Raw genomic sequence first — 20,690 nt, 5'->3', positions numbered from 1 at the left:
GGGATTTTGCCTTGCCACCAAGCATTTTTGCTGGTTGGTGGCTCTTTAGGGAGTCTCCTTTGGGTCTCTGGCTTCATTCTTTGTCATCTCCGCTCGTGACAATCCATCTTGTGATTGGTCTTTCTTTTTCTCAGCAGGGTTTTGCTTTTGGTGGCGGCTTTAGAGTGCTCCTTTGGTGCTCTGGCTTCAATCTCTGCTGCACGTTCTTCCTCTGGAACAAATCCATCTCTGTTGATGTTTGGTCTTTTTGTTCTCTCACAGGGTTTTGCTTGGGGTGGTGCTTTAGGAGTGCTCCTTTGGGTGTCTCTGGCCTTTTCCATCTTTGTCATCTCCTCTGGCACAATCTCATCTGTTAGTGTGTTTGGGTCTTTTTTTTGTCGTGCGCACAGGTTTTCTCTTTGGTGGTCTTTAGAGTCTCCTTTAGAGTCTCCTTTGGTGTCTCTGGCCTCATCTTTGTCATCTCCTCTAAAAATGTGTCTTGTGATTTGGTCTTTCCACCATTTGTTTTTGCTTTGGTGGGCTTTGTGGTGTCCTTTAGTGTCTCTGTCAGCGGCTTTATCTTCTCTGCAGACTGTTTTGTTGTTTGAGACCTGCCAGCACAGGTTTTGGCATTTTCACCTTGTACAAAAGACTCTGTAGGTGTCCTTTGCTCCTCTGTGAATTGTTTCGTGGTCTTTTCTTTCAGTATTTTATGTACAGATGGCTTCTCCTCAGTGTGGTTTGACTTTTTTTGCTCCCTTGGTTTCTGTTCCTTTATGGTGCCATTCTGCCTTTCCTCTGTAAAGCCTTTTCCTGGACATCCAGGCAGAGATGTTTGTTTCGTTTTACCCATGGCACACTTATTGTCAGGACTCTTTGCCTTGCGTGGTCTCCCTCTACCAGCCATGATGGTCCAATGAGAAGAATTAAAAAATGCTCTGTCAGAGTCACACTTAAAAAGTTTCCGGTAAGTTATGAGAACACGCCCCTTTAAAGGGACAGACTGTGAATTGCTGAGTTTTGGAGATAACTGCTGTAGAGGTGTCCGCCTTCCCTCGAATATAATGGAGCAAGATGCCTGTTGATGCTTGTGGTGCTCGAAGCACAAAAAAACAACCGCAAAGTGCTGATTACTCAAGATAATCCAGAGACCTTCTGAGGCATTTGATGTAGGAACTATTTTCTTTCTATGTATCACCGCGCAAAAGAAAGCTTGCATTTACTTATGAGAGACTTGTGCTTGTGACAGTGCAGGATCAGATGTGTTTTTGGGCATTGTGAACAGCAAAAGCCGATTGCCATCTGCTTCCATTACATTAGAGAAAAAGCGGACATTTCTACAGCTGATATTTCCAAAAGTCAGCAACTCACTTTTGAAATGATAAAAAGCACTACAGGTAAAAGAAAAAATATTTTGGCAGGCTGACCTTTGATAAGAACTGATATGAAGACATTTTATGTTCTATGATAAGATTGAAGAACTGAGTTTTGTCATTGACAGTTCCTATTTTATTTTTATGCCAATTGCTACATCTTATGGAGAAAAGTGTGTACTGCAAGGCTGCTCTTGATTACGTCAGACTTGTCTTATAGGATTGGATAGTTCAAGGCATCTGCTGCCCCATCACTTCTTTGTAGCACATTCTGAAAAAATGACTAAAGACCAAAACCCAGAATTTTGGTTGAAACATGTTTAATGTCGCAAAGAGGCTCATGCCATCTTACAGTAAGGTGCAGTAGCTTATGCCAATTTAAGCTTCTTCAGTGCAAGTGCAAAGTTAGCAAAATGCCAATCAAAGTGCCTTAAGAATCAACAGCTGGTCTACCGGAGTCCCTCGGCAAGGAAACTTTTGGACCATTTGTTTTAGGTGCTTTTTTAAAGCTTAAACACAATAAAACACTACTAATCTACTACTCAGAAGAACATAGTTTAACTTCTTGCCATAGGCTCCTACAGAGCACCATGTAGTTGCAAACAAACACTAAAAGCAAGACAACATGTACCATGTAAAGTGACCAGTATCTGCACTCCACAGAGCTAGAGAGGTGATACATTTAGGTACCTCTAATTGTTCAATGTCTATATCAATATTACAGAAAAGTATTGCCATGAACCAAATCAACAATGTACATTTAAAACTACCTGTTTGATATTAAAATTCTACGTAATGGTAATCTAACCACTGAAATGGAGTCAGGAGTGCTGCCTCAAGGACTTCAGATCGAAATGTTCTTCTTTCCTTCGAATGCTTTTGCGATGCATTGTGATGATTAACCAGTCTTTGATTATTGAGTTGAAGCAGCCAATTGTAGAATGAAGTTGGATGGCTGATGTCCTGCCCTGGGAGACCTTGGGGTCGGCAGAGTAGCACAACATTCATTTGTTCCTCTGGGCCTTCTGGGCAGACTTTGTAACTTTACCAGTGGTGGCGACCTTCTTCTCCACGCCCTTAATCACACCAACGGCCACAGTCTGACGCATGTCACGCACTGCAAAACGACCTGCAAGGTATAAAGTAAAGATTGATATTTTAAGTGATGCTTTCATCTGGTATGACTTACTGTGGAGTCACAAAGCCTGAAAAAGTGTGTTGGGAAGCTGTTGAAATTCAACAAATCCTCTAAACTTACCAAGTGGAGGGTACTCAGAGAAGCTCTCAACACACATGGGCTTGCCAGGAATCATATCAACAATGGCAGCATCTCCAGACTTGAGGGATTTGGGGTTATCCTCCAGTTTCTTGCCAGAACGGCGATCTATCTTTTCCTTGAGCTCTGCAAACTTGCAGGCGATATGAGCTGTGTGACAGTCCAGCACAGGAGCATAACCAGCACTGATCTGGCCAGGGTGATTAAGGATGATCACCTACAACGCAAAGAGACAACATGGATGGCGTAATAGAAAGATTATTTCTTTCCTGTGAGAGAAATGACGGCACTCGTCTGTCTGCTTGTTCAGTGATTATTGCTAGGATTAGTTCAGAGTGACACAGAAGGAAGGTGCCAAAAAAAGACAGACCTACATTGAGTGAGTGTCTTGTTATGTGTTATACATTTTTTTGACAAACTTGCAGCATGACAATCCAAATGTCATTAGGTTTAAAGTGAGATTTGATATGAAGCATCAAAATAGATTTTATAACAGATATTTCTCGAGAATATAAATAGATCTGTCTTAATAAGGATTTGACTGTATTAAATCGTGCTCCTGTTTAATTTCTATAAATAAGTCCTTTGCGGTGTCTACCTGAGCAGTGAAGTTGGCAGCTTCCAGCGGTGGGTCGTTCTTGCTATCGCCAGCCACATTGCCACGGCGAATGTCTTTGACTGACACATTCTTGACGTTAAAGCCCACATTGTCGCCAGGGAGGGCCTCAGTCAGTGCCTCATGGTGCATCTCCACAGACTTCACTTCAGTAGTCACATTGACGGGGGCAAAGGTCACCACCATGCCAGGCTTCAGTACGCCCGTTTCCACGCGGCCTACTGGCACTGTTCCAATACCTGAGAAGAGGTTCGGCACAGAGAACATCTGATGTGAGGGCATTGAAGTGGACATAAAGATACTGAACTATACTGAAGACAACTCTGTTACTGAAAACTGCTGAAGCAAAACTCTGCTGTTTTGACCAAGAGGTGTTTCATATGCCATGTTTCAAGGCTCTATGTCACAATAACCCTATTCCTACTGATCAGTGACATCACTACATGCCTCCAATCTTGTAGACATCCTGCAGGGGTAGACGTAGAGGTTTGTCTGTTGGACGGGTGGGGGGCTGGATGGCATCCAGAGCCTCCAATAGTGTGGTCCCAGATGCATTGCCTTCTTTTCTATTGATCTTCCACCCCTTAAACCATGTCATCTGGAGAGCATATTATATAATTATTGTTAATAGTTGTTAAGTTTATGATCATAATAGAAGACAACTGATTGGTCTTTTTTTTTATTTATTTTTTTTATTACTTTTTAGCATTTACAATTATCTTGTAATGGCCACTTGTGGCCAGAGTAGTCCTTGTTGAGTAATAGTTGCATAAAGCTGCTTTAAATACCTAGAATAAGGGCACTCACATGGTAATAGACCTTTTTCACAGCACCTTTTTTGACATGAAAAAGTAGGGTAAAGACAGGTTACCAATGATACTAATTGAGGTTCCGATGGTGCAGCTATTGTGCATTTTTCAGTATTGGCTCACTGGAAACGCTCTGCTACTTTTAATGGAACAGAACCTAGTAGTATCATTGGTAACACTTTACCCTATTATTTCATGTCAAAATGGCTGCTGTGAAAAAGGTCTATTGCAAGGCAAAAGGGAAAAGGATTACTCTGTAGCTGCTCTGATTTGAGTTGGACCAACAGTCACAGCAACTGGTTAGTCTTTGAGCTCCATTCCTAGCAGCAGCCATGCAAATTAGTATTCAAATTCAAGGCTGCGTATGTCAGGTATATTTCTGTAGCATTTGCATTCACGTGTTCTACTTACATTGGGGCTGGGCTCGAGCATGTTGTCTCCATTCCAGCCTGAAATGGGTACGAAGGCAACAGTGTCTGGATTGTAGCCAATCTTCTTGATGTAGGTGCTCACTTCCTTCACAATTTCCTCGTAACGCTTCTGGCTGTAGTTTGGCTCGGTGGAGTCCATCTTGTTGATGCCCACAATGAGCTGCTTTACTCCCAGAGTGTAGGCCAGGAGGGCATGCTCACGGGTCTGTCCGTTCTTGGAAATACCTGCCTCAAACTCTCCCACACCAGCCGCCACAATCAGCACAGCACAATCTGCCTGAAGATGCAAAGATCCAACATTAGTACTGGTGGTGCACAGAAGCTTTGACCATTGCCCCCCTTCATTTATTATTCAAAGTTATTGTGTAATTGTAAGAGAACTAGGTTGAGGTGAGTCATCTCCTACACAATTAAAAGTTATGAATGCGATTAACTTTTTTTTAGGAGTTCTGAGGGGGCATTATTAACAATAATATGAGCTTGGATGCTGTTTATTATGACTTATTATGACTTATTATGACACTTTTAATGTTATTTACACAGGAATATTAGCCTGTTCTACTTTTACCCTCAGGACAAGTCATTATAGATCAGAGTCAACCTTTCTCAAAGAGGCTTACAAAAAGACCCCACAACTATGCTAACCATGCGCACAGATGGCTTTGCATCCTCATGTTACAGACCTGGGAGGTCCCAGTGATCATGTTCTTGATGAAGTCCCTGTGACCCGGGGCGTCGATGATGGTCACATAGTACTTGCTGGTTTCAAACTTCCACAGTGAGATGTCGATGGTAATCCCACGCTCCCTTTCTGCCTTCAGCTTGTCCAGCACCCAGGCATACTTAAACGACCCCTTCCCCATCTGAGAAATAAGTAACAGATCATTTATTCATGGTTGGCATGGCTTTCATGTTATGGTTGCGGCGGTGGGGGTCCTGCTCTTGAGGAAAGACAGTTCATTCAAGATGGCGTCTTCCTCTTGCCTGTATCCCCTTACCTCGGCGGCTTCCTTTTCAAACTTCTCAATGGTTCTCTTGTCGATGCCCCCGCACTTGTAGATGAGGTGGCCCGTGGTGGTGGACTTGCCAGAGTCCACATGGCCGATCACAACAATGTTGATGTGGAGTTTCTCCTTTCCCATGGTGACTGGAGCTGGCTTAAGTCACGAAACAGTCCGTCTGCTAAAAACAGTAAATCACAGTTAGTATGGGATACAGGTGGTTTGCCTGGTGGGAAACAGACATTATTATTGCACTAGTTATTGTGATTGACAGGTATTGAAAGGTTTTGTGAGCAGCAATAATTAGTTACTGTTAACCCTTTAACACTGTCGGATTGATTGGGCTTTGCAAGACCACACAGCCAGAGATTCAGCAAATGTATTGCAGCGCTGGGGATGGAAACACTAGTAGAGTGCTAGTGCCTTCTCAAGTGACTGGCGCAGAAATGCTGCACGAGGAAAGAGACATGAATCCTTTTTATTTATTTCATCAGCCCTTCCACTGACTGTATTGTCTGCTGCTTTATGGATATGTTTACATGTGGTTACTGACAATGACGGCCCCTGACTGCCAATAGATGTTTTCTTAAATGGTGTTTCTCAGAAGATTAGGAATCGGATCAGTGGCCACTGAACTGCGCCAAGCACGAAAACCCTCTGCCCCTCCTACTCTCTATCCCTCCATCCATCCACACCCCTGTTCTCCTCTTTCACATCCAGCCTGCTCCCCTGTCCCCGCGCTCTGCTGTGCACATGACACATCAAAACAACAAGGCTCTGATGTTTCACAGCATCATCCTCTTTTTCACCGCCACAGACTTAACCACAGCTCCCTTCCAAGCCAGAACCCACCATTTTGTCAGGTCCAATCCACTGGTAGTGCAGCAGCCATTTCTCAAACACTGCAGTGCAATGCACACAGGTTAGTGCAGGGGAGAGCACACACTGTTGTTAACTCTGCAGGAGTGTTATGGTGATAACCTTGAATACAAGAAGTCACACACGCACTCCAAAGTCTCTTCTTTTGAATGAGCCGAGTGAGTGAAGGTTTATTTGATCTGAATGTAGTTTGCAGCAGGTAGAAGAGGCCAGTAGCTTTAATCCCAACTGTAACATGAATCCTCTACTTGATCTGGACAGACTTGTTCAGGTGAACTCGTTGCCAGGACAGACAACCATTTAACTCACCCGTCCTATATAGCGTCACTACAGCTGCCGCAGTGCGCTTTAAAGTACAAAAGATGACAACAACAGCGGGCAGTCAATACAAACTAGCACATCTACTGCGGTAATATGTCATGTTTGAAGGGTTTAAGGGAAATGTCAGCCCTCCGCCATGTTCTATCATCTGCCCGCTTACTGGCGCTGGGATGCGTATTAACCTGCCCTCCTTTCTGCATCACAACAATATTCCCAAAACGCAGCCCGGAGACCGAGCCGCCAAAACAAAACGTCCATTCACTTTCCCTGATCGCATCCAACACGAACCCCCCCCTCCATGTATAAATTCATCCACTATGTCGTACCTGAGAGCTGGCCGGTGTCAGGTTGGGTGCAGGACCGGAGAGGAGAGACGCTGATCCGGTTTTAGCGGACAGGACAGGACAGGAGAGGAGGGGGGGTGTTGCGTAATAGCGCGCACCCGCTGCTGTTCAGCATCACAACGAGGGACCAGCAGAGTTTCCGTAAGCGAGTTTATCATAGGACACAGCACCCGGCTAGGCATCCATTATCGGACACGACGCCGTTTTGGTGCTCCATTCAGTTTTCCTCACTAAATATCGAAGATGATATGTAATGGACGCGGTCACCCAGTCCGTATGAACATGTGCAAGGAGTAGATGCATGTCATGACCCTTAAACACTCGTGCTTTTGTTGGCGGCTGTTCTGTGTGCAGCAGTGTGCGCTGCGGAAAAGCATCCGAGGGGAATAAAGTCGCGCTAAAAATCCAGCAATGGGCTCGGACATGTGTTGTTTTGTTGGAATATAAGTTTTGGTCTTTGTTTCAGAGAAGTGTGTTAGTTGATGCGATCTGTTTGAATCCGATAGGGAACGCGCGGCAGGTGGAGCCGCTCACTAGTTGGATTAAAATTAACCCCAATCGCCTTGACTTCTTTCCAGTGCGTCTGTCTGCAGGCCTGTCTGCTGATTATCACAATGTGCAGAGCTGCTGAGGAACAGCAGGAGGGGCACATATGCCAGGAGAGCAGTGTCATACAGTGTAAACATACAGTGTGAAATGATGTTGTGTCATGAAGGAGCCTCTTCTGATCCGGATACACTTTATTATGACATCAGGATACTGGACATCTTTTTTAACAATGGTGACATGTGTCCAAACGTTATCGTATCACAGATTTCTAAAGATGGATCTGTATTCAGTGAGATAGTGGTTTTCCCAGTAGTAGCCCAGGTGAGAATATTTTGGTTTGTGGAGATGATTTATGATACAGAATTGGACAACTGTGTGTGATAAGGTTAATACCAACGGGGTGAAAAGTGAAACCTTTAACTGCGCCTCCTGGAACAACTGTTACCTTTGTTCTTATTTATGCTCTTTATCTCTGCTGTCGGCTGTTTCTGAGTGTGTGTCACTGATCTTTTTCTAGCCCTAAACTCTGTCAAACCATCTTTGTTAGCGTGAAGCACTTGGGCTTACTTTATTATAGGGTGATACTCATTACAAATATAGTTTTTTAACACAACAAAAAGAACTACTTCAGTAGTTCATTCAAGTGGATTTTACTCCATAAATAAGGAGTCGCACAAGGCTAGTATGTAGGTTTGGCCCCTTTACATGAGTAAGTATGAAATTTTATATATATATAGTTTTTCATCAGAGACCCTGCAGTGGTAGTGGAATTAATTCAAACTGCAATAATAAATGCATTGTTCCTTTAGTTAATTGTGACAGAGGCTGTATAATGAAATAATAACCCAACACAATATCAGATTTGAGCATAGCTATATATATTTATATATAGAAGTATTTACAATACATGACACCAATTTAAGACATTTTCTGGAATGCTTCCAGGTTGAACATTTACAATGATTACCCTTTCAGTACAGTGTGTGTATAACGGTCCCATTATTCTCTATATATAGACACTCATTTACAAATGAAATAAAAAGCAGTAACAAAATGAATCCTTCGTGAAAAGAATGAGTCTGACCCCGTTTGAGCTACATAATAAGGCACAAGTGCAGTACACCTTGTATTGTGATGATGATGCTACTTGTTGACAACCAAGACAAAATGTTTTCCTTATGGCTTGGTTTTGATTTACCCCTCTATAGTCATTATGTATAAAGGGAAAAGTTCCATACACTATCATATACATGTGAAGTACAGAGTGTAAACTTTATGGATGATATGATTTAATCAGCTGGTCACATTGATTAAAAGACTAAGAATTACCACCCGTCATGGTGACTACAGCATATTGAGTTGTTAATCGTGCTATTTGAAATAATTTTACAATAAGGTCTAATTCAGATGACACCTAAAGTTGGTAGATTAATCAAACTGTAAAAAGTAATTCAACATCCTTTTCAACCCTTGTAAGATACCTGAGAATTGACACACAAAGTGCAAATCCTGTGAATAAAACAAGGCTGTGTCCACCAGGAAGCTCTTTAAAGCACTTTCACTTTCCCTTCTTTAGAATTAGTGTTAAAAAAATCATGGCCCATGCTTTCAATATGCATTATTTAAGGGCTGCTACATAAAATAAAAGAGGTGCCTGGTGGGCATAACCTGAAAAGACAATACATATTGTACATTACATACATAAATTCCCTTAACTGCACTATATGACAAGTAAATACAAAAATCACATGGAAGCCAAAGAGCTTTAAAATCATTTTAAAGGAGGCTTCTCTATAAGGCATTTCCCCCAAAACAAGTGTTTTTGTGCATGCAGTGCGGTCACAACGTTCTCTCAAAAAAGATGATCAAATGTGTGCGTGTGGTTTAGGATTTTGGGGCAGACCTTTGACACACTTCTAAACGACTTACTGGCACTTAGTTTTGGTTTGCAGAGTAGCACATTTTGTGTTATCCCAAACTTTACATACACAAGTAAAAAGAAAACATCCTTCTTAAGAGTGTAGACTTAAGAATAAAAAACAAGAGGGTTTACTTGTCGAGTTCTAGAGGCAGAAATAACAACTGAGCTGAGAGTTAACCGTCTAACCAGAACTTTAAAAAGGAACAACATTGGGACAATCTTTGATAGCTTATTGACTATGCTAGACAGCATTCTTGACAATTGAGAAGGCTTAGCTAGCATGTGGTTATTTAAACAAGCTTAGCCTAGCTGACTTAAGGTTTAAACTAGACGTACTAGCCTGTAGCTAACTGGCTAGCATAGTAACAGCATCCTCTGATACTGCGGTGGATTCCTCTGCTCAATCATTATTTCTGCCTCTAAGGAATTTAACCCTTACTAAAATTGTGATCTTCCTTGTTCATTGCTGTGACTGTAGCTTTATCTGAAAACAGACTGAGTCCCCGCAGTCACAGTAAAGAACATCCTTGAAGCTAATATGGCTGTTACTCAGTTAGTTTGCCGTGCTTTGAGAATGATCACCTTGGCTAGAACATCTCTCGCTGTTATTACCCGTTAAATAAGTTAATGACTGAGACTTGTCCATTCGATGATTCAGATTTGTGAGGTGGACGTGTCTTCAGCCTCAGTCTCCATGAGAGTAGGATGTGTGGACAGCCCAGGGCTGCACCGTCCCTTGGCCGAACGCGGTGTAGAACACGGCTCCAAACAGGTTGATGGCAGCTGCGATGTAGAAAACAGCCTGCCATTCCTCTATGGTGTTCTAAAGGACAGTCAGCACAGTTAATTAGTGTTGAAATATAATAATATCATTTTTAAAAAAGGCTTTAGCCCTCATTAATCATTTAGCTCACTATCCTGTGCATTCTTTGAAACATTTTCACAGGATCAACGATTTACAAATCGTTACTTCCTGGTTTAGCAAAGGAAATCCTGGAGGTTTGGTTTAGAAACGTACTCAAAATTCCTCTAAATGTATTTTCCACCATACATTCTCTCAATGACAAAATGCTAATAGTGCATCTTAAAGAGGAACAACTGAAAACAAATTACAATCCCCCAAAGGTTATATTTGGTGTCATCTGTACCAATTCCCAACCACTGACCTCCGAGTTGGACAGGAAACAGAATTTCTCCTTGTTAATAGTCTTAACACGAGTTTGAATTGAAACAGTACTGTATGCCAATACTGTCCACAAGGCAGAATACTCATTTGAAAGACATTCTGCTTTTTTCATGTTTAAATAATTTGAAAGATGATGTGATTGGTTAGTTTGGTTAATCTTTACCTTGCGCCATTGTTGATCATCTGAATGATGACACCATTTGGTTATCTGATTTATAAATTGTTTGTCATCGTAGCCATGGCCCAAGGGCAAAATCTGTCATCTCCACCACTGAAATGCTTCATATTACAGCAGCAGTGGCCACATGGAGTCGGATATTCTCATTGTGTTTGGAAAATCCAGCTAAATGATGTTTCAGGAACTGTAAAGGACAATCAAACTGCACCTCTTTAAAGATCAAAGAATAATTAAACGAGTAACAAGGTTCATGTTTGGGTATGACTGCATTGCTTTTTATAAAGGTCTATGGATGCCCCCTGGTGGCCAATTGTTAACATGCTAATCCTATACTGACTAAACCAATTAAGACAGGAAATGGAGCATTAGGCCAAAGTAAGGATACCATCTGTTTAGCGAGGGACACTGGAGGTCAGGACACCCAGAGTGACCGCTGTAAGCAGCAGCATACGACATATAACAGTAACAACAATGACCAATGATCTGTTTCTTACATGTTTGGTGAGTGATCTTGCTATGACTGGTCCCACCATGCCAGGAATGGTGGCAAAGGTGTTGGTGATACCCAGGAGAATACCAGCATACCTACAAACACAAGCACACAGTATTTATTAACCTGTTAAACCCACTACAGTGCTGAGTGGAGATACCACGGCTTACAACTTAACAGCTTTCACCTGAATGAACGTAATCTACTTAAACATGGACATGTTTGAGGTTTTCACAAAGTACTGTTAATGATGTATGCATATGAATAAACGTTCCTGCACTCTATCAGTATGTATAATTGTAGCTTCTCACGGCTACAAGAAATAATAATATCCTCCACAAAAACACCACGTTTACAGAGGTTATTTTGGTCATAGAACTTGGTAATTCTTACGAAGGAGCAATGTCAAGGTGGTTGATGTTGAAGCCAGAGGCCGACACCCCGCCAAGAGAGGAGGAGATGGTGAGGAAGGTCACAGCCAGGGTGAAATCACATCCTGTATATCCTGCTGCCACCAGGAACACAGCTGGCCCGATCATGCCTACAGAACAGAAACAATAACATCCTCAGAAGCAGCAGACCGCGGCGTATTGGAAGTCCCGTGTCAAGAGCCTGGAGTCGGTTGCGTGATGTGGCCGTCGCTTACCGATAAGGGAGAAGGACTTCCTGACACGGACGGTAGGGTAGAGGCAGGTTTCCCGCAGGTAATCGGCAAGCTGACCACTCAGCACAGCCATCACAGCGCAGCCCAGGTAAGGAAGAGCTGACAGCATACCGTTCTATTGTGGACACGCAGAAAGAAAACCACGTGTTTATATAGTTATATAGTTATTATACACATAGCAGTTACATAAATGTTTCTTATGCCTGTATGTGATGTTGACCTCACCTCCTGTATGCTGAAGCCCAGTATGTTATTCATGTAGGTTGGCAGCAGGGTGAGGAGGGTGTAGAAGGTCCAGTTGTAGGAGAAGTGCGCCACTACGATGGCCCACAACGGCGTGGACGTGACTATGGCTCGCCAGGGGATGAAGCCTGCTGAGGTGGACAGCTGGGACACACAGGAAGTGGAAAATAGGGAATAGATTGATTAGGGAGTTCTCGATTATTGTATCCACTATTAAAAACTGATACTCTGCAATAACTACCTAAATGTTTATTGTGGTCTTGTGTACTTATGACTGAGACGTAGTCTGAAACTTTGTTCAGCTGTGTGAGTAGTTTCCATCAAATACATGCAAAAATAACTTCTGTTGTGCCAATAGCATGTGGTTTAACTTCATTCCCCCTGAATAAATAACAATAAGTCTTACAGGCTGCTGTTTTAATCTCTCTGTTTCTTGCCAGTCTATATTCTACCTCTCCTGTATTCCAAACTGGTGGTTTTATTTCTTGTGTTAGCTTTTTCTCCCCCTACTGGCCAGAAAATTGTCAATATGTTTTCTTACTTAATGTTGTGTTCATGTGGTTTGAAACACTACAGTTGACCAAAACAAGCTGTAAAGAAAGCTACAGTTATAGTTAGACACCCAATGGCATACAGGTGTCCAAAGTTATATTCAATATTAAAATTGTTTTATGTTATATACATTTATGATCCAAGGGCTTCCACACAGTAGTCATTGATGCTGATGGAGCTATGAGCTGCAGATAGCACTTCATCAGCAGGTATACAGAGATAACAGGGTTCAGTTCCCAGTAGAAATGATTAACCTGAGTAATTTGCATCCACAATCAATATGTATATTTAAGGAAAGCTTCTGCATGTCATAATAAACTGCAGAGTAATGGTAAGCGTGTCACCTAACAGCTGAGTAAGACAGATAAGAGAACAAAATGCGGCAATACACTGCGATGATGTAACATTAGTATCTGAACTGTACTGTACCGGAAAAGCCTGCAAGCACTCTGCGGCAACGGTCTTAGCAAAAAAAGAACCGTACATCATATGTCAGAATGCTAATTAGGGATTACTTGTCATTACAACGCTGTTTTTTCTTTGGCCTTTCTGTCTATGTTAAACATTAGGCTTTCTTGGAGTGTTTATTTGTTACACACTTAAACATTTTATACCTGTCTGTATATTTGACTAGCATTTAAAAAAAACTGCTCTAAAGCATCTTTTTGGAATTTATAATTGTGACTTTTTCTCTGGGAAAAATGTTAGTGTAAGATAGTAGACTTATATAAAGCAGTGATATAAGATGAATTAAAAACACCTTTCCACCAGCGTATGAAACATCATTTTTTGTTTTTTAATTGAAGACATAGTGTTGTTTCTGGCATTACCTCGCTCTTGAGTGAGGTGGTGATGTAGATTCTCTCCCGCTCTGATATCCGTGGGTGAGTGTTTGGACTGTCAAATACGAGAAAGGTCCACAAGACGAACCACACCAAGCCAACAGCACCTGGACACACAAACAAGCAAGTGAGCTCTCATTCTACCACAGATCAACAGCCCTACAAAGTATCCAGCATAAATCCTTCAACACATTACAGATTGTAGTCCACAGATGCATGGAGTATGATGATTCTGTTTCCTGAAACTGAACTCAGCTCATTACCTCTCCTTCTGTATCCACTGAGGAATAATCTGTTGACACTTACATCTGACTGCTGTCCAGTGGTTTAGAAATGGAGTTAAATTATCAGTAGTGGCAGTAATTCACCAAGCAAGTAAATAAAGTAGGACTTCTTCAGTGGCTCAATCTGTAAGCACATTTTCTTCCTCAACTTGCTAAATCATCGTTTCCACAGAACAAAGAGGAAGAAAGGAGCAGACACTGGAAACAGCTTGTCTGAAGTTTAAAAAGAGCAGAAAAACATCATAGCCTGTGACTAATCAATGGAGAGGCCACTTGAGGTCGGAGAAATCTGCAAGAGCTGCTTTTTTGTATTATGTACTATTGGCAGCAACTTCACTCCACAGTATATCATGTGCACTTTCCCCAATCAGACAAGATGTAACCTAAGCTTTAATGTACATTCAATAAAGTGTCAAGTTCCCATAACTTATTCATGATAGCACTTTTATGACCGGAATTCTTTGAAGTTCACGGTTTTCTAACAAATGCGTTAATGTATCATGAGTAAAAATTAACTTTCTGCCCATCTTGAGTGAAAGTCACATGATGATGATGGTGACACTTTATTGTCAGATCATCAGCAGTGAACCCTGTTCTCTGTGGTTAGATGGTAAACTATGTAAAAACTGCTGTACTTGGGCATACAGCACAATGCTTACAGGCTACTGTGCTAGGTGAAGCTCATCATTTCCCAAACTATCAAAATAAAATGAGATACATCAAGTTAAGGGAATATTAGTGCACCACAAACTCTACAACACGTCACCGCAGAGCTGTCAGGATGTGCAGAACATCTCCATTTGATTAACTCTACATAGTAGTAGTAATAGTCACGTCGTAGAAGTAGTGGAGTGGGCCACGAGTGACAAAGTAAACCCACCCCTACACCACTAGTGACACAGCAGGTGTATTACCAAATATATAGAAGACGTAGGTCCAGTCCAGGTAGAAGCATATTTCACCAGACAGAGGAAGAGAGATTACTGTCCCCAGCTGGGCTCCTGCAATGGAAGAGAAAACACCAAAATCTGTATCCCACAAGACGTCTGAATGCAGTGTAACTACTGAAGAATATATGATGAAAGTCGACACTAACAATTATGTGACAGATGATGCCATTTAAAAGGTGGCAAAGTCCAACCCTGACTGACTGTTTTTAACACTTTTAACACTGTTTTGTATAAATGGAAACAGGATTTGTAGTCAAACATTCTTCTTTGTGTTGGCATTTTACCCTTTGTGTGTGTGTGTGTGTGTGTGTGTGTGTGTGTGTGTGTTTGTGCGCGTCTTACCTATGTAGGAAATTGTGAGCAGTCGGCTCCTCTCTAGTGGTGGCGCCCACGCTGCCCACATGGTGTACATGGCAGGGAATGTGACTCCCTGAAGACAAACACAGAAAGAAGATTAAGTACAACCAATCATCCAACCATCTCTAAATCTCATTTGATTGTGTGCTCGGAGATACATTGTAATACCACTAGCAACACTTTATATTGGGCTGCAGTACAGTTGATGCTCATGGTACAAACAACAGGCTTGCGCAAATAATTTCAACTGGACTTTCTGGGTCATCCTGTCTTCATGTCGGGATTACACTACGGGAAACCCCTTACCTCTCCTATCCCTTCCAGCACCCTGACGGCAATAAGGTAGCTTGCACCCAGGTCAGCAGCCACGGGGGTGAGCAGCGTAAAAATGACAGTTCCCAGGATTCCAAAACCCATCAGCCACTTGGGTCCATAGCGGCCGGCCAGGTAGCCCCCAGGAATCTGTGTCAGGATGTAGCCATAGAAGAAGGAGCCCAAGATCCAGCCCTGTGTCTCCGAGTCCCAGTTGTACACACTGGCCTGTGGGGGATGGAGAACTGTATTAGGAATTAAGACTGTTTTGAATAACTGTACATGTGCGTGTGTTTTCATTAGTCCGTCTATATATTTGTTGCTTCTGTTTGATGCTTCCTCTCCATCTTTGTGTTCCTAATAAGTAAGCAATAACACACACTTTCAAGATTTCCCTTGTGGATTGTGTCCACAAGTGAAACCGACTACAGCTGCAACAATTAGTTGATTAGTTGTAAACTATTAAATTAATCTGCAACTATTTTGATAATAGATGAATCGCTCAAATTCTCTTATTTCAGCTTCTCAAATGTGAATATTTTCTGATTATGACAGTAAAATAACTTTGGGTTATGCAATTTCCCAGCTTGGGATCAATAAAGTATATCTATCTATCTATCTATTATAGAAAAAACAAAACCTTGGGCTTTGGGAAACTGATCAACCTTTTCCCAACATTTTCTGGACCAAACAGCTAATAGATTAATCAAGAAAATGATCAAAAGCATAATCAATAATAAATATAATAATCGTTATTCGCAGCCCTAAACCTGACAAAATAACAGCATGTTCTTTCAGTAACGCGAGAGCACTTCTAGATGATTGTAGCAGCATTTGGTTCATGGTCCCTTGACAGAGGTCAGTGAGGGAGGGGTGAATGTTATAAAACTCCGATATTATAGTGTGTAAGTCAAAACAGATTATTTTTCAGTAAAGTGTGACTTTTTCTAAGCATGGGTGCCCCGTTTAAATGTGAAACCATTTCTGGTGTTTTTTCCAAGATTGACGACATGCTGAAGACCGGATGTCAACCCGATTCATATAATCCTGAAATGTTGAGGTTTGTTCTATGGACGGCAAGTTTTTCAGTCTGAAATGGGTACTGGGTGTGATTGCCAGGGTTCTTTTACCATTCAAATATTTGTAATAGAACAACAAATGTCTTTATTAATTAACTGATTAACACACAATGAGAAAATGACGGCCTATTTACTTGAAAACGATTTACACATTTTAGACTTTTCAGCTGTGGTAGCGACGTTCTCACTCACCGTGTGGTTGTGTTTGGGCCGTGAAGGGTCGCCATGAGCCGGACACACTGAGCTGCTGTGGTTGGGGTTGGACTGGTGGGTGTTGTTAAGCATGTCCACCATGGCCACACTGAGGTTCACCCGCAACGAGTAGACCACGAAGAAGCCAAAACAGGAGAGCAGTGCCAGGCCATAGCGTGATGAACAGCATGCTGGGGCTACAGGGTGAGGGAGAGAGCGAAATAATGAGACCTGTTGGGCAGATGATATCGTATGTGTGCAGTAGTTAACAGCTGCATTACACAATATGGAAAATGTATTAGGTAATATACTCAGAAGTGAGTGTTGTTGCAGTGCAAGGTGACATTTAACGGGGAAGTTCAGCATGAGTATAGTTTTCTCTTCTGTCACTGTACAGAAGAAACATACAGGGGGAAAAACAGTGACATGGTTTGTTATTTTTAACCTCCAAATAGATGTGTAGCTTCTTGGACACTTTAGTACCTGAACTTCTTTTTGTCTTTTGCTTGTTTACTGACTAAATAACCCACTGAGTGCAACTATGAATCATTCATCTACAATTTTCTCGTCCGTCAAATGTGTCATTTATAATAATAATCACAAGTTCTTAGAATAAGTAATGAGTCTTCAGCTCTAAGTGCAGCCAAAAAAGAACAGTGTTTTAAACGTAAGATAACAGCAATAAATGCTGTAAACTGCCCATTTTTTTTTATAAATTCATTGTTAATCTTGTTAATTCAGTGGAAGTAGTTGTTTCAGTACTTTACGTATGCATCTTATTTTACTGTCTTATCTCATTTATTTTCATAACTAAACTTGGAGTACAATCAAGTCTTTTGCACGAGGTGCAGCTGCTTGCCGATATGACCGTCATTATGTAAACCACTGCTTCATTAAAACTGCAAAGCACCTTCTCTCTCAGCCTTTATGTAAAAGACAACGACGAAACAAATTCTGTGTCCTTGCAGAAATCAGCAGAAATTGAGGCTTATTTCTAGAAATCAGTCTTACATTCAGATGACTTAATTGTCCATTAAATTAGCATAAAGTGAAAAAGTATTTTTGGCACTGGCATGTGTCAGAACAGAAGGCAAAGTTGCCCAGCTGAATCCTGGGTACACGTTTACACAAACACACACCGTTTCTCTCTTCTCGCATGATTGAACTGGCATTTTGACTGAACGGACAGATGTGTAAGCATGACTCACAGCTCAGGTAGACTGTCTCATGAGCACTCGTGACTCAGGCAAAATAAAATGTCAGCACGGGACAGGTGTTGAGAATGCTGCTGAAAGCCACTTTCTCCACACTTACCATGATGACAGAGCCATGCACCCTCCAGGGGAAAGCTGTGTGTCAATGAGTTAGCTGATATTGGCAGATACACAGGAGATGGACTCAATAACACGGACACACTATCGGACCCGATACAATAACAGCAGCTATGATAGCGAGGCTTCAAGCTAATGCTGAATGTTGTGTTTACAGTGAGAGCTGTGGTCATTTATTAGGCTGTTTGTTAGCTACATTATCGTACATAATACTGTGCAGGTGTTCGTTATCGTTACCGTCCCCTCTCTGGGTAAACAAAGAGCCACCAAAAGGTAAAGCCTGTTTAAATAAAGAAAGCATAGAAATTAGAGGAATGTTTTCTGCTTCTTCTCAAGGAAACAGCGGGAAACGGTGCGGCTGTGAAACATATGCTACCCGGAATGACTTATTCTTGTTAGCCGGTTAGCTCGGGGTGTTTGTATTTCACCTCTCTGGACTTTGTCTTCGTGTCCCCGGTGAAGCAGCGGCGTCTCCTGCTCTTCTGCCTCCGTGTCCGACTCGTACCGCTCCATGTCTGATCAAACTAACCCGTTCTAACTTACTGCACCACAGACTGAACCCGACGGCAGCGGCAGACACTTCCCCGCAGCCTCCGGACCATATAAAGATATATAGTTATATAGATATCTGAATATATAATAAGACATAGAAAGATAAAGATGCTCCGGACGGCGGAGCTCAACTGCACCGCGCGAGATAACTACCGTCACGTGACGACCAGCACGGAACCGGAAGTAAGGAGCGAGCACGAGGGTTGACATCCCTGAGTTTTGTCTGCAGGTCAATAAACAATATGGGAGTATATGAATATACACCAGTTGTTGATAGGTTCATTTCCAGATTACCATTAATGACTACTTATTAGTGGTTGACTGACTGTGGTGCTATTAAAAACCCCTTTGTCAAACTTCATGGTTTTTAATGCTTGTTGACATTGTGTCAGAGAGGGGGCAAAGTGGCTAACTGCCCCAGGGCCCCAGACCCATAAAGGCCACAAAGGCTGTCTGTGTGGCATCTACTTAGTTCTAACTTGATCAATTGGCAGTTTGTTTAGTATTATGCACCATTAAAAGGAAAATAAAAACTAAAATAGTAGGGGCCTTCAGATGGCTCACCACCCAATGGTGAGGCAGCTCCGTGGTACATTTTTAGGCATCTGGTTTTGTTATTAAGAGGAGCAATGTTATACGGAAACATTGTCTTCAGCTGTGAAAAGGAAAGGAAAAGGTTGATCCTGGTTTCTGTCTAATCGTATTAGACTCAGATCAAGAACCCAAGACACAACAGCTTGCTTATTATAACTGTTTTTCCTATTTTGTGCTGTAACCTTAGGCAAACACACATGGGCAAAAGGCCAGAGAGACTGTCTCCTTGCACAACAGACTGGACACTCTTGGGTTTTGTTTCTTCAGGCTGAGACCTGCAGAGCAAATAAAGGAATAGCAGGCTTAAGTCTATGAAATACGGAGGTAGCATTACTCAACTGAGCCACGAGAGCTGGGAAAGAAAAAAAAGGCGTGGAGTACTGATTCATTACAGGACCATCCTGTTAATTAAAGTTAGCCTATCTAAGTTAAACAATATAGTATTGAATGGTTGGCATAATAACAGTAGGGGTTCATAAAGCGCACTGAATCCTGCTTCCCAGACATATAAAATAAAACACATTTTACATAAGAATGCAACTTGTGGCCCTCTTTACAATGAATTCTCAATTCACATTATTCAGTTTAACAATATAACTAATATTAAAACAGGAGATAAATAACATTATCAATTGTTAAGTGAGCTTGTACAATATGAAGGGTTTAATATCTGTTTAAATGGTTAAAACTGTTTTGACTCAGTTTTAATTCCATGACATTAAAAATAAAATTGATTTTCAGGCCCAAACATGCAAAACATCAAATGGCATCTTATCATAACCCTATTAACTTGCGAATAAGACAAGTTTTGTTTTTGTTGGAGGAATGGACAGTACATTGTCCTTGCACACACTCACATGTAACCACAGAATCAGATGATGTGTGGGAATGATGTAACCTTCAAACACAGATTTGTTGTTGAAATGAAAAGCTGTCCAGCTGTTTGTCTCGGGGCTTTATGGTCCCCACCACAAGCAGAGGAACAGAAGAGAGTCAGGCCGACAGGAGGAGACAGACAGACTTGCAGTACAGTGAGGTACCGACACAGATGGAGAGACAAACACAGGCTTCTGTCAGCCATGAATCAAGAGGGTATCACATTGATTATCAGACTAACACATGCACACACACGTGGACAACCGCACTGTTTCCGAGTCAAACTGTTGAGGATGTTCGGTTTTTAAAACTACATTACATAACAATCCGGAGTGAAGTATCATGACCTGCTCTTTATGTAAACCTTTCTAAAATGCTATGTTGGTTTAGTAGAAACTGTTCAGTGTCATGTCCTTTAATCAATCAATGGTTACTGTTAGCACAAAATATTATATGGAAAGATATAGCATTGCTCTGTAACAATGTGGGACAAACAGTGGACAGTTAAA

General features: G+C 41.7%; 3 protein-coding genes across 4 annotated transcripts in view; all 3 read right to left on the bottom strand.

Annotated features, from left to right (window-relative positions):
- cgas (cyclic GMP-AMP synthase) overlaps nt 1–959 on the bottom strand; it is a 3,561-nt gene extending 2,602 nt beyond the window's left edge. Inside the window, exon 1 of the mRNA XM_035663842.1 lies at nt 386–959. Within this exon, the coding sequence (XP_035519735.1) occupies nt 386–886 (501 nt within the window). The 5' untranslated portion in view covers nt 887–959. The remainder of the gene's footprint in view (nt 1–385) is intronic.
- Nucleotides 960–1,666: 707 nt separating this feature from the next.
- On the bottom strand, nt 1,667–7,153 carry eef1a1a (eukaryotic translation elongation factor 1 alpha 1a). Of its 2 annotated transcripts, none has more exons than XM_035664112.1 (8): nt 7,012–7,153; nt 5,483–5,666; nt 5,168–5,347; nt 4,465–4,761; nt 3,692–3,842; nt 3,227–3,483; nt 2,611–2,845; nt 1,667–2,481 (listed from the first exon to the last, which is right to left on the bottom strand). In XM_035664112.1, the coding sequence occupies exons 2-8, from the start codon at nt 5,624–5,626 to the stop codon at nt 2,357–2,359; spliced, it is 1,389 nt and encodes a 462-aa protein (XP_035520005.1). In that variant the 5' UTR covers nt 5,627–5,666; nt 7,012–7,153; the 3' UTR covers nt 1,667–2,356. The 2 variants fall into 2 exon arrangements, with proteins under 2 accessions (XP_035520005.1, XP_035520006.1); XM_035664113.1 differs by having other exon boundaries at nt 5,483–5,663.
- A 1,281-nt stretch (nt 7,154–8,434) lies between these two features.
- On the bottom strand, nt 8,435–18,866 carry slc17a5 (solute carrier family 17 member 5). Its single transcript, XM_035663721.1, has 11 exons — nt 18,588–18,866; nt 16,829–17,025; nt 15,552–15,785; nt 15,231–15,318; nt 14,853–14,939; nt 13,643–13,761; nt 12,243–12,404; nt 12,000–12,132; nt 11,747–11,894; nt 11,358–11,448; nt 8,435–10,322 (listed from the first exon to the last, which is right to left on the bottom strand). Exons 1-11 carry the CDS (start codon nt 18,670–18,672, stop codon nt 10,185–10,187), a joined length of 1,482 nt encoding a protein of 493 aa, XP_035519614.1. The 5' UTR covers nt 18,673–18,866; the 3' UTR covers nt 8,435–10,184.
- Between the last annotated feature and the right edge of the window lie 1,824 nt (nt 18,867–20,690).

The sequence above is a fragment of the Morone saxatilis genome, unplaced genomic scaffold, assembly GCF_004916995.1.
Source record: "Morone saxatilis isolate NCDOM2014 unplaced genomic scaffold, NCSU_SB_2.0 Contig19, whole genome shotgun sequence".
In the NCBI taxonomy this organism is placed as follows: domain Eukaryota; kingdom Metazoa; phylum Chordata; class Actinopteri; family Moronidae; genus Morone; species Morone saxatilis.
Note: the sequence above shows the minus strand (reverse complement) of the source record. Positions and strands in the feature narration are given on the sequence as shown.

Bases quoted from the DNA above. Each gene is read 5' to 3' on its own strand.
- eef1a1a (XM_035664112.1), bottom strand. From the start codon at position 5,626: ATGGGAAAGGAGAAACTCCACATCAACATTGTTGTGATCGGCCATGTG. The intron at 3,843-4,464 runs GTAAGTAGAACA...TATGCTCTCCAG, and splicing joins TGCTCGAGCCCAGCCCCAAT to ATGACATGGTTTAAGGGGTG. The intron at 2,482-2,610 runs GTAAGTTTAGAG...TATACCTTGCAG, and splicing joins CTCTGAGTACCCTCCACTTG to GTCGTTTTGCAGTGCGTGAC.
- slc17a5 (XM_035663721.1), bottom strand. From the start codon at position 18,672: ATGGAGCGGTACGAGTCGGACACGGAGGCAGAAGAGCAGGAGACGCCG. The intron at 14,940-15,230 runs GTAAGACGCGCA...CTTCCATTGCAG, and splicing joins GCTCACAATTTCCTACATAG to GAGCCCAGCTGGGGACAGTA. The intron at 13,762-14,852 runs GTAATACACCTG...TTGTGTGTCCAG, and splicing joins CTACGTCTTCTATATATTTG to GTGCTGTTGGCTTGGTGTGG.